At 39.5% G+C, this 14118-nt stretch overlaps 1 protein-coding gene across 2 annotated transcripts in view; it reads right to left on the reverse strand.

Annotated features, from left to right (window-relative positions):
• Positions 1-14118, reverse strand: part of vps50 (VPS50 EARP/GARPII complex subunit) — a 100850-nt gene that overhangs the window by 8626 nt on the left and 78106 nt on the right. For both annotated transcript variants that reach the window (XM_035620587.2, XM_035620586.2), the window contains 3 exons: positions 4733-4881; positions 1850-1946; positions 1080-1238 (listed from right to left, as the gene is read on the reverse strand). In XM_035620587.2, coding sequence (XP_035476480.1) covers positions 1080-1238; positions 1850-1946; positions 4733-4881 — 405 coding nt within the window. The remainder of the gene's footprint in view (positions 1-1079; positions 1239-1849; positions 1947-4732; positions 4882-14118) is intronic.

The following is a 14118-nucleotide window of genomic DNA, read 5'->3' on the forward strand; positions in this document are numbered from 1 at the left end:
TGTATTTATTTTGCAGGGATTTTAACAACATCTGTCATTTAACACAGGCGATTTTAATCATGAGATTTCTAAGACATGCGGATGGATACCGTATATGGGGAATTGTCTCGGTTCGGTGCTGGTCTGCTGAGGATTTCACACCGCCGTGTGTCCTTCCACCCCATGCAAAATTTATAAAGGGATAAGTAGCCAGCATGCATAAAGACACGTTTAGTAGAAAACTTCCAATTCCAAAAATACTTCAGGGACCTGGAAGCTCAAATGTCTTTAACAATGTGAAAAACTGCAGGGGAGATCTGCATTCTGCTCGCAGCAGCTCATTCATGGACTAAATTATTCACCCTGTCCCAAATAATTGATATTAAAGGTCCCTGAATGAATTTAAAGTTGTGAGGAACAACAAGGAACTAAAGAGTTCTTGAATGTCTAAATATATATACTCGATTTTCACTGCCATTAGATCACGCACTAGCACCAGCATCTCCGATCCAAACAAATGCGGGACCAGAAGCACAAATGAATAAAATGACCCTGTGTAAGGGAGAACCAACAAATAAACAAAAAAACTAACGAGCTAAAAAAAAGAAGAAGCTAAATGGATTAATCTATCACATCTCATTAGCGGGTTGGTGATCATGTCAATGTCAGAGCCTTCAGGGCACACTCACAGCGGCTAGCATAGTTAGAATAGTCGTACTGTGTTTAGCCAACTGACTGTATAAACATAAGGTGTAGCTGCGGTGTTGCTCGTGTGGTGGGCAGGTGTTTACAGTGTTTGTGCGCCTTTGAAAGATGTCACAGCGTGGGAAAAGGCAGCATGTCCACCCATGTGTCATGTTTATATATACGTGAAGACCGCCAGGGGCCAATTAAATCACAGGGAGAGACGCACTAACATGAACACGAAGAACAGAAAAGCTCGGACCGATGATCCATCTGCACATTATCTCTATGAAAGGCAAGAGAAAGTTGCAATGGCGCCGCCCACTGTGTGTGCACCTTTTCACCTACCACCGACCCGCGGTAAACCACATTAAATAACACATCAGCAGTCGTCTGCATCTCTTATGAAACAATACCTTTAACAGGACGTCCACATATACATTGTGCTGTGACATTATCTCCCTAATGTCCCATTTAACTCCGGCCATCAGGAGGAGCATTTGTTCGTAGTCGATGGCCTTGGCTGCCACAATCCAGTATATTGGTTTCCGCAGTTCACTGGCTGTAGAAACCGTCTGAGTGAAAAAATAAATAAAGGCAGAATACGTACATGTGTGTTATTTTCATTTTGTTTGAGAAAGTTATGTAAGCTGTAGACATAAAGCCAAGGTCTCCTCAGGGATGAACATGCTGTGCAGGTAACATAAAGTCATCGATTGCGCAATAGAAAATTGCAATAACATTTCCAAGGGGGAAATCAAAGGACATGACATTCATTTGATGTTTGGGAAAAACAGACATGTTTGTGTACCTGAACATTATAAATGTCAAGTGGACAAAGGAAACAAACAAAAAAGACACAAAGAGCTGCATGCATGGTTATGAGTGACAGACAATTTTCTCCTTTGTTCAGAGAGCAGGACTGAATGCTTGGCTGCAGTTACATAGTTATTTGTGTCTGAGGAGAAATATGCTTTCACAGAAAACTAAAAGTGAGAATGATGGATACAAATAAAAGAGTGAGAGCATCTGCACTGTTGTTGTAGGGAGCATTTAAAGTGAAAGACACTGTATATGAAAGACATAATGATAGGTTGGTCCTAACTGAAGCTGACAGTGATTGACAGTTAGTGTAGTTACTCAGACCCTTTAGAGTTAAGATAAACGTGTATCAAGTCTACAATACCTGGGAATAAAACTGCTGCAGGAAAGGCTTCTTGGCTGCAGGCATCATTGTGTCCAGGTGGGACTGAAGGGACTCAAACTGCTCAGCCAGAAACACACTGTGAAAAAAAACAACACAAAACAAAAAGCACAGAGTCGTTTCATTCAGCACAGCAGTGGTATAATATGATCCGCAAATGTTCATAACACAACAAAAGATGTCTCGTTTATGTCTTGTTTTTAAAAAATATATTTTCATCCAGGAGTGACACATCTATTTCCAAGAGCTGAAGTTACTTTTGGCTGAATTTGAAATTGTAGTTGGGCTTTTTCACAAAATACCCTCTTAAATTTCTGTCATCATCACAGAACTGCAAATTCAATCCTGAACCCATTAAGCTGTTAATATTAATACTATTAAAGTTCGACCTCTCTTGTCTGTTAGTAAGAACAGCACTTAACTAAACTATACAGATACACATTACAAAAACACAAGGTAAAGTCTTTTGCTCCTTCGATTTTTTATAATTTCTTTTAGATTTAGATTACCTCTGTTCGTTTGATAATGTGAATAACTAAAAAAAAATTCACATATGTACAATGTGCACCCTTACTGCTGCTAACTTGTGCTCCCTCTATGTAAATTTGCAAATCATTCTCATATTGCTGCAACTACAATCTAATTTCTCCCCTGTGATCATTACAGTTTGATGCAATAAATAATTCAATTGAATGGACTTGAGATTTGTCAGAACCTTAATGATCCTCTGGTTCCTTGGGATCTGCGCTTATATTTGCAAAGCATTAATAACGTCCAACAAATCAGGCAGGAGTTTTAACAATACAGGGATTTCAATTATACTTGAAAAATACTGAGACCAAGTGAAGTCGCAGGGAGGCAAAATAAATGACAAAAACCCAGGGAAAAAAAATCAATGCGGAAAAAACCTAATACCCCTGTTCCTCAGTGAATCCAGCTCTGACTAAAGAAAAACCTTCTGCCTCTGGCTGATCTATGTCTCTGAAGTGTTACTATAAACTAAATAAAAAGGGAGGGAGCAGGTTTGAGTGGGCTGAAGTTGAGTTGAGTTCAACATGGACGACTGGTGCAGTACACCGCGGCTCACAAATGACGATATCCTTGCAGCACCTCAAATGATCAGAGAGTGAAATTCAAAAGACAACGGCGTCTCAACAACGCAAGATTGCCACAAGTATATCTTTTACATATCTCTACTGCATTTATTACTTATTGACAGACATAAAGTGCACATATAACATTAAATGTCTACTAATCTTATAGTGGTCAATATATAATCTCGACGGATTTAATGGGCTACCTCTAGTTTTTGTCACTTCTGACAGAGGCTCTTGCTCCCATCTGAGCACCAACAGGCGAAGTGTTGGTCTTAAAATGAGGTGTGTGTCGTCAGGCACTTTCTTGTTATCTTGAGGCTGCGTAAAGCGACTGTCCAATTGACCAACAAAGACCCGGTCTGAAGTCACTGTTATTTTAGAGCATAATATTAAGATATATTGCATGTTATATCCCCAAAACACACCCATGATTAAACAAGAGACTAATTACAACCCTGTCGAGCCATGTGTGGCAAACTTTCCGTCTCACCATTTTGCCATCAACATTATCCAAAAGTGGATTTGGATAAGCGCTTTACAACATGCGTTTAGATTGTTAAAATAGAGCTGTGAATCTGAGAGGCCCTACATTAAAAACCAGCCCCCTCCCATAAATGAGGACAGTACACAGTTGTTCTTTTCGCGGAGCAGAGAAAATCACATTAAGATTAGCTGGAACAGCTTGTGTTTACCTCGGCAACATGGTGCAGTTTGGAGAAGAAAAAGAGCACACCCTGCAGTTCACGCTTATCTGATCACGCTTGTATAAATACAACACCTGAACAACAGCTAGAAGGGCAAACAGCAGCGAGAGCCACTCCACTAAGCTCTTATCTCGGATTCCTGCTAAGGGCTACGGAATGGGGACCAACTCTTCTTTTTTTCCAAGATGGTCTTTGAAAATGCATCTGCTGAATATGTTGGAGGTTCTCACAATGCACACTCAAGGTCAGCCGTCCCTTTCAATGTTACCTTTTCTGACAGAATAAAGTTTTCTGTATTTCGTCCGTCTTTCGACACAAAGAGATATCTTCACCTCACCATTTACAGCTCTTTTATTTCAATTATTCTTTCGAGCTTGTTGCCGCCTTGGATACGTGAAAAAACGCTGCATGAGAGTGTGTAAGTCTCTTCAGCAATGATGACAGTTTGACCTAATTATGTATGAGGACGCTTTTGTGTAGAGTGTTGTGTAGAATGCAATGAGGGAGAGATGAGAATAATTATGGGGGCAAGACAAAGAAAATAAACCGGTGAGACTAATTGCACGAGTTTAACAAAAATTGTATTTTATAGGGAGAAAGCTAGAACCTCTTTATGGGGGTAGACTAAGTCTCTCTGTCTCTCCTTCTATTTCAATAACCCTTTTTTTTCTTTTCAATTTAACACGCTTTATTGATGCGTGTGATGAAAACGACCGCACACATACAGCAAGGGCACATTGCAGGTAGAGCAAATGTTTGATGGCCAGGCCGTAAAACACTGTCTAATGAAATTACAAGCACCTCGCGGCGAGGAATTGAGCGAGAAACTGCTTTGATGAGCATAAACCCCCGACTCACTGCACACCACACAAGACACGAGTTGAAAGAAACACTGCTGTATTAACTTTTCTCACTTTTGTCAAACTACAGCGCTTATTTTATCATTTTTCTTTCCGATTATTGTGTGGTTTATGTTTTGCGTAATGTGCAAAGCCATTTGTAGCATGAAGTAATATCATTGCAAGGTGATGATTTGTGGTTTCACTGTAGAGTTGTGTACTCACAGAGACTCAGTAGCCACCACCCTCTGTGCTAGCCCATAGAGAGTACCACTGTTTGTGAGGACCACCAGTTGGCTGAGATGTGGGCTAGGAACCTTCTCCTTCCTGTCCTCTGCCTGGCCGTGGACTCCTGCACTCTCCCCAAACGCCTCCTGGAAGACACAGAGGTGGATGGGAAAGTTATATTAAAATTAAAATTATATTTAAACATGTAAATATACTGTATATTTGCCTTATAAATAAAAAGATAGATACATAGATGAACTTTATTGATCCCAAACTGGGAAGTTCCGGGGAAATTATCTATAACGTAAAGGAAGAGTGCTAGAACAAGTAGAGATGAGTCTTGATCAGGTGACAGAGATTGCATTGGATAAAATACTGAGAAATCATTTCAATGTTGTTGTTTTTTTTTTAAAACCATCAGTGTTGTTAGGAGCACTGTGATAATCTGCTATCAGACAAGTCCGGATATTTTCCTGAAATTTTCCAGAGGGGCTGTAAATGAGAACGCAAATGTCCGCAAATGTTGCTCTGGACCGACTGAAGCATCTCACACAAGCTGCTCTCAGAAATGCAGTGAAGTCAGGACATTTCAGGAACTTTTCCCGCCCTCCCGCAGGTAAAATATCCGGAAAATGCCTGAGTGAGCCCATGTGAGGACACAGAGGGAAAAAATCATAGTGAGTTCATATCTGGAATCAGCTTTACAGTTTCCTTCGCAGCTGACCCGGCAAAACGAACCTTTCACTTGCAAATGAAGACAGAATGTAGATGCACTCTGATAGGTAAGCATAATCTGAAATTCAATCAGCCTTGTGGTGCTCAGTCACATCCAAGGCACACACTCTCGAAAAAATTTCTGCTGACCGAACACCTCGGCTGCCAGCATTTATTTTTTTCTAAGATATATTCCACTACACCCCTGCGTCTAGAAAAAAAGCATTTATCCCTTCATTGAAAAAACAATGGTAACAGAAAAAGTAAGGTTTCCAACCTAAATCCAGGCCCATCAATCACAATAATCTTTATCTGCATAAAAAAGCCAGTGGGATTCCATACGGTCGGGCAGATCATAGTATTTCCTATTAAGCATGTGTGTATGACATGATGTATCACAGTGGCACGCAGAGGTTTGCGGTCTGCAGCTGCAAAGCTCCTGACGCAGCCTCTGGCAGATCAATAGCAATCACACAGGTAATGAATGGGAGCTATTAATGCGGTGCCATATCATCTACTAACATACCCCACTCCAGTGCAATCTGGGTCTTATATTGTGTATGAGCACCATTATTCCAGACAACCAGTGGTTGACAGCTTTTATCAACGCACCAAGTAGCCACAGGAGGAACAAACTATTTTAGAATAAGGAAATATTTAAATGAAATGGCTACGTCCGCCCTAAAAAAAAAAATGACAGTAAGACTTCATAACTCATGAAGAGTTATGAAGTCACGAGTTGAAGTCTTCACCAGTTCACCGTCGCTCAAAACCAGGGAAAAAATAATCTGTGGAGCGGAGACGAAACAGTGTTGTAAATCAGGAAGTGACGCGCACAGTTTTAAGAGGGTGACATCTTACATTCCTCCAGCAGCCATCTATTCACTAAAATAAGATATATTAACAATCCAGAGTAGAAATGCAGAGTATGCAGCTCCTCGGACAATTTATGGTTCAGACCCTGCTGGAATGACACGGTCTCCTCTCCTCTGTGAAAAGTGCAGCCTCTCCAGAACCTCTAACTTATCTCTCTACGTTCAATCAAACCATCAGTGGTGTTGAAACCATTGTCAGCCTGAAATAAAACTCCATCACTTTCACAAGATTAACACTTGAATTACATCACTTTTACAGTGGTAATCGTTGGTGCAATATATCTCGCCCTAATATAAACACTGTGACTATACAAGGCAGAATGACATGAATAAAATAAGACATTAAATATCACACCTCTGCACAGTGAAATTAAATAGCCACAGTCTTAAATCAAATTAATAATTTATAACTTACTCACAAAACTAGATTAGTGTTTCTTACATTGAATCAGGTTTCAAAAAGTGAAACATTTCTGATGTTCTGCTTTGCTATGAACCATCCAGACCTCTGAGGTCATCTGGGACAGGTCTGCTCTCTGTCCCCAGAGTCAAACAAACTCCCAGAAACCTGCGAGGACAGCTGCAACTCTTAGTTCTTTTAAATCAAGTCTGAAGACTTTTTGTTTGCCGACGCCTTTCATTCATTTCATTTCTTATACTGCACTGTAACTTTTATCACCTGTCTTTTTCTCCTTTTACATGTTTTTATTTTCTCTTTTTAATTTTTAATTATTATTATATTTTAATGTGATTTTACCTGTTTCTTCCCAATTGCTTTTTATGTTTTATGTTAAGCACTTTGAATTGCCTTGTTGAAATGTGCTATACAAATAAACTTGCCTTGCCTTGCCTTTGACATCTGATTCCAAATTTTATAAATATGATTTACCCTGTGATCTGGCGTACGTGTACGTGTGCGTGTGTGTGTGTTTGTACACGAAATAACTCAACAATGCATGGATAGGTATCTGCATCCTGTAAAACTATAGACACCACCTAACAGAGACACAATCTAAAGCTCATTTGGACTAATCAATCATTTACAATCATCCAAAATAAATGGCATCACGAAGATTTCATTATGAAATGACATTATTACAGTAAAAGAAAAGGTCATTGCATCGCCCCTGCAATGCTTTTTTATTAATGTTTCATTAAAGATTCCTTCTCCTGACTGGTCACTTAGGTCTTCTGACCAGGACTTACTTACCGTCCCCCGCACACGACTAAAAACTAAAGGTGATCGAGCATTTGAATCTATGGCTCCGTCATTATGGAATGCTCTTCCGGCTCCCATAAAATCTTCAAGTTCTGTCACTGTATTCAAGAAACAGCTCAAAACTCACCTTTTCAAACTGGCCTTTGAGTAGTTTTCCACAAATTTCCTATTGTCTGGCCCTTTCATTGTTTAATTTTTTTTATCATTGTATGCCTTTGTATTCTTGTATGTAAAGCACTTTACTTACTTACTATTCTGTCTCAAACTACCAGCAAGAGAAAGTAGAGGACAAAAATCTGTCCTTGAACTTTTTCCACTGCAGATTTTTCTCTCCTTTGACACAAGGCTGCAGAGCGTCCACAGCAGAAACTCTGCCTCAAACCAAAGGACCCTGGACTGTACAGCTGAACTTGCTGAAAGTGCAATTATTCTTGACTCAGGGCAAAAGGGAGTACAAGTGTGGCTCCAAATGAAATTATTGTTCTCTATTGTTTCATCGGCTTGATAATTCAATCACAGAGCTACACTGCACTGAATTTGGTGCTTTTTAGGATATAAAAAACTGCTGCACGTTTCCAAGAATGTATTTCTTTGGACTTGTAGAAGTGCTGTGGTGTGTGTCAGCTGGTAACCGTGAAGATCATTTTCCAAAGATTTTTGTGTAACAAATAAACCCATCGCATGCTGGAAAAATGTTTTGTTGTTTTTCTTCATAAAACATTGTACATTCATAAAACATCGTACATTAGGTCTGATCAAATCCATTTCCCTGTTCAAAGGTTGCGGACACTAAAACGAGGACAGTCCTCAACATCTCTAACGACACAAATATGACAAACATGCAGTGGTTATGGAGTTTGTCCAGAGAGGCCATTAGTAACCACTTTTAACTGCGACAAATGATTTAAGATGTGCAACATGACAGAATGAACACAGCGCGGCAGCGGCTGACGGCTATTTGCATGAAAGACGAGCTTGAGCAACAGAAACAGCAAACAAATACGCCAAGTATTTTGTGAACATTAGCAGATAATATGAAATAGAGAAGGTGTTTTCTTCTTCTTAGCAGTTGGGAAAATTGTTTGGCTTGGGAAATATAATACTGGAATATTGGAAGAGTAATGCCATAACTCTTCTTTCTAAGCTGCAAAATGGCTCATAACTTTCTGAATCTCAGCAATGTCTTGGACGAGCTTCTTCCTTTAGATCTCCTCCTGCTGAGAACACTGTGTTTGCAGCGGTTACAAAAAGTAAAGCCAGATGATTTTCATCAGTGAACCATCTTTGTATACTGTATAATTTATGCGGATTAAGTCATTTTAAATATTGTGAGTAGGATATGCAAGTTATTCATACATGTCAAGATCATCAGCGGGTAAGGTAAGTTACTGAAGCCGTTTTCAGACATGAAGAGACAATTGGGTCCTGATATTATCCGTAATTTGCTGTCCACATATGATAAACGCAGCAGGAGACTGTCCGAGTCAGACGCGTTCACAACAGCGGGAACAGTTCCTGAACATTCTGCGGCGTCTGGGTAGAACATGCAGGTTGGATTAATCGCAGGAAAAGCATCAGAAAATGCCCAGAGCAGCATTTGCAATCTCACATACAGCCACTCAATTACAGTGCTTGAATTGAAACAGCTTAAGAGAGAAAATAAGAAAAGTTTTCTTCTCACTCCTGTGTGGCCACTGCTGATTACCCATCAGTCCCTTCTCTTCCTGACATTACAGTGTTGCTCATTACCAACATTCTGCTGCATGATTCTAACTTCTATCGTTGCGTTGCCCTGTGAAAGTCACCCTGGCCGTTCTCCTCCAAATGAACCAAATCAATTCAGCTTCAGTTGGCTTAGTTTGATGTTACAGCAAAGTCTGGTTTGGTCTATTTTTAATCACTCCACAGGAGGCTTGACCTTTCGTTGACTGTGCCCCCGCAGCATAAACACTTCATGCACTAAAAAGAAAAAAAAAGGGGCTGCTGGAAGACTGTTGGGAGAAAAGTCATGTTTAATTTTTTTTTACTGCACGTCAGTGCAGGGATCTTGGGGGAAAAGCAACGAGTAAACTGAAAACTAAAGGTGAAATACAAAACAGGAAAAAAAGGAAGAGAAGAAACCAAACAACATCCATGACATTTAGGATTTTAAATCCCTACTTTACAATTCTGAGGCGAGAGAGAAGTGAATGTCAACTCAGTTTTTAGATGTGCTGCAAGCTTTGGCAGCTTAAATTGACCTCCACAGAGTTTTATCTCTTCGCTTGTTTGGTGATGTGCACAGTCACTGTGACACGGCGTCAGTCCTGAGCGCCAACTTGATGTTTATTTGTTTATTAGCTGCTTGATCTACTATCACTCTGTGCCCCCAATGGCAAACACAATTTAATGGAACGATATTAACATATGTCCCACTGTTGTTGCCCTTTGGTGGTCCTGAATATGTAAGTGTTTTTGCTGATAAACATGCAAATCATATCTGATAATTGTGAAGATTGTATGTTAATATAAAGGAGACAAACAGTCACACACGTTGCATTAAATTCTTCTGCCTGTTTAGATCTGCAAATAAATGTAGATTAGAAAGGTTGCTTGTTTCCAGAGATTAATTACTACAAATCAGAGTCAAATTAAACTTTGTTGCTTGATTGTCTTCTTAATCCTGTGGCAGTTATGAGTCAAGTACAGTGATATAGTGCAACAAAATGCAGCTGAAGAAATCCTCAGATTTATCATGTTAATAACGGATTCAAGCTTCTAAAAACAGCTTTACGTATCAACGTATCAACTCTTCAGTCATCATTAAGGGCCTCCGGTAAACGGTTGTAGTGTAAATCGTTTGTGATTCTTATATCATCAAGAGCTACGACTGCAGAAGCAATTATAATCAAACTTTTAAGGTGACACTCGATCAATATGATGGATGACTGCAGCGAGATAAAAGAAAACCAACTCTACGTGTTAAATGCGTTGCCAACTGTGTGCGGAAGAATGCCATACTGGACAGACTCAGCATCAGAGATGGATTTCTCAAAGTCACATGAGGGGATGAAATGCGGGGGATGAAGCAGACCTTTCCATATAGCATGACTTACAGTGAAGAGGCCATACTTCATTTGATTAACATCCTGCAGCTGCAGAAGATATTTAGGAGGAATCTAAAACTGAACCGAAGCTGCTCTGCTGTCCCCATCTGATAAATGGTGAAAATGCTTTTCCATAGTGGAGCATATTTGTTATATAGACAGTAGAGACCTAACATGGTTGGTCGGTGGTGAATTTGAATGTTTGCTCTAAAATGATGAATGCCAGAATTACCACTGAATCATTCTCATGAAATTTCTGGTATGAAGATTTACAGATGTCTCTGTGTGTGTCTATACAGTATCTATCTGCGGCTATATCGTGCAGTGTAGTAGTGTAAAGAGATTCTAATTTTCACTCTTTCCTAAAAGGTCACTGAAAATATTAGAATTTATTGAAAACATGAAATCCTGTTTTTTTTTTTGCGTATAATGACAGTGTGTGATAACCATTTATTTATTTACAATGAAAAAAATTCGAAGCACCAGGCACAATGCAATTGTCTTTGATCATTTCAGTCCGACACAGTTGTCACTTTCACATCCAGTGCCCATGATGTTTAAATAGCAAATGCCCATCTGAGCGCCCATGGTCTTAAAAGCAAGTGTTGTAAAGTCGGCAGTGCTGTATTCCACTGTTACTTTAACAGCCCATTATACTCTCAGCTTGTTACACACACACAGATGATCTACCTGTGTGCTTTTTCTTCGCACATGAGCAGATTTCATTTCCTCTGCAGAGAAGCGTTCTTTTACACTACCCGGTTAATCTGCCATTATAATAGCGAGTGCTTTTGATGGGAGTGGGAGATGGGACTGTGATTGGTTTTCTCAAACATTACATACCCATGATTAACAAAGAGACTGAATACAATCCTTTTGACAATGTGTCTGCTTGTATTGACCTATTTCTGCCATGGAAGCAGCAAAAATGGATTTGTACTTGTGTTTGAGACAGTGCCCTTAGTTGGTAAACAACTGGCCATCATGTGCATCCAAGCATAAAACAGATTAAGCTGTTTTACAATGAACCGCTCTCAAATTGCATTTGTTTTGAGTGGTCGCGGTGTCAGAGTCAAAGGCTGAGCATGCACTCTTCACTCGGCAGATATTCCCAATTCCCATCTGTGAAGACATTTTACCAATAGCCAGAGTTGTTTGGCAGGTTTATGAAAAGGTAAATATTTTTGTTTTCATGTCTATCTGTAAATAAATTCATGAAATTCTAACTGAGTTAATAAGCACCGCAGCTGAGAGCTCTGCCAAGGCTTACATCCAATTTCCATGTAAAAAATAAAAATAAAAAAAATAATCCAGGATCTGCCCATTTGTCTGGATCCGCCCCAAAAAGCAACGGGTTCTTCCTTGGGTTGTGCCCCACCCTTCCACAACATTTCATTGAAATCAGTTACATAGATTTGCTGATATTAACATATCCTGCCTAGTGGAGGTAATTAAGACTAAATGGAAACTTACCATAAGAAGTGTGAGGCGAAATTCTAATTCAAATTTATATTTATTGCTCATTGACTCAAGTGACAACATCACCCACAAAAAATGTTGTAAAAAAAGTAATAGTAATAGTCCAATTGATTAAGTCACAAAAATAACTATACTATAAAAAAATGTCTATAATAAAAGGTGTCTGCAAAAATCAAACTTACTTAAAAAAGTTGATAAAGTGCATTTACAGACTCTTTGTATTCGACTCCATTTCATGACAAACAAGGATTTGTTTGGGAAAACTCTGAAAGTCTGGTTACTCTTGAGACCAACAGCCACTTTAGCAAGAGGGGCCAAAAAAGGAATTTCAAGTCCTCCAGGTAATAAAAATACGGCTGGCATCCTCCACGGAGGATGCACCGCAGACCACGGTTTGTTCAACACAGAGGAACAGAAAGCGGTCCACCGAATCACGTAACTGAAAAGACAAGCTAATAGGTCCGCTGGAGAACTGCTACATGTAAGTGGTGCTTGACACACGTCCATCAGTGACCTCAAAAAACATCTGACAAAACACAGAGCATATTCTTTAAATGTTCAGCTGCAATTCCATGGACATTGCTTCCTGAGAGACCTATTGATTATACTTTCTTTAAATGAACTCCACTGAATGAATATATTGTACATGAGGTATTAAATTCCCAAATGTTGTGGGTCTCTCCCTCAGACTAAGCTTGGAAAAAAGGTGCCTCCTCACCCCAGCTCACTTTACCTGCTTAGTTTCCATCAATCCCCGGATGCCTTTGTGGCCATGATTAATGTATTCGATACTATAGATACTCAACAATTGAGCAAATAGACATACTGTATACTGCAGCTGCCTGGCATCACTACAGACTTCACCAGATACATAACAAAGATCTGTCCTAAGACATTCAATTGTCACTGATGTGATCTTCTTTTGATAACAAATGCAATTAATAAAGTCATATTTTTCCCACTTCTATTCGCTGAGCCTCTCCTGAAGACCCCCTTAGGTGGCCCACCTACCACTGAAAACCTCTGATCCAACACATTGGGGTTGCAATTATGTAAATGATTTCATCAGGGCAGCGGTATGACACATTAATTGAGATTTACTTTCCCCCTACACCTGCAGCAAATATGCCCTCATTCAAATCATTTGTTTCAGGGAAAGAAAGAAATATTTATGCGCTGATGGAGATGAGGAAAATAGGAGAACATAGACTATATGAGCAATATTTCACAGGGCTGTAGTCTGCAGTGATGTCCCTGTGACATGCACAAAAGCAGAGGTGCTAAAGTCATCACACGTTATTAGGCCATTATTAAATTATTTTGTTCAATTAAGGTCATATTATAACTAGAATAAAGTCGTAACATTACAAGAATATAGTTGTAATTTTGGGCTATGTGTAATTTTGAAGGGGGCGACTAACTGTGACCATGAATAACTATCAGAGAAAATATGCAGGTGTAGAAACATTTACCAGAATCCTTGTGGATAAACAGCATATACTCAAAATTGAAGAGATTTTGCCAAAGCAGCATGCATCCATTTCAACAGCCAATGTCCTCCAATTCATTTTCATAAACTTTGAATACCTCATATGAAAAATAATCACCAGTGAGGTCACCGGCGTGGTATGAAAAATAAAAATGACTTCTTCCATTGCATTTGTCAAATGAAAATATCTGTGCGGGTGTCTGAATCCCTGGTATAATCTGAATTCAAGTAACAAAACTGGGGCCAGCAAGGAAGGCCTTGAGGGAGTGAACGGGTTTTCTCTTTGTGAGCTCATTGTGTTTTAATTATCTGTCTGGCGCTGGAGCTCGGACAGAAGTGGCCCTTGAGTTAAGGAACCATTTCGCTAAACGATGACTCAAAATGGGTCCAAAACCTCTCTGTGGCGGACAGATAAGTTTCGGTCTTTTTAAATAGAGTCCACAGGGTAACACTTAATGCTTCAGGCATAGGAAAATAATTCTAATGTTTGACTTAAAAGATGTCAATATACACAGGCCAAA

Source organism: Scophthalmus maximus, chromosome 22 (genome assembly GCF_022379125.1).
Source record: "Scophthalmus maximus strain ysfricsl-2021 chromosome 22, ASM2237912v1, whole genome shotgun sequence".
NCBI lineage: Eukaryota > Metazoa > Chordata > Actinopteri > Pleuronectiformes > Scophthalmidae > Scophthalmus > Scophthalmus maximus.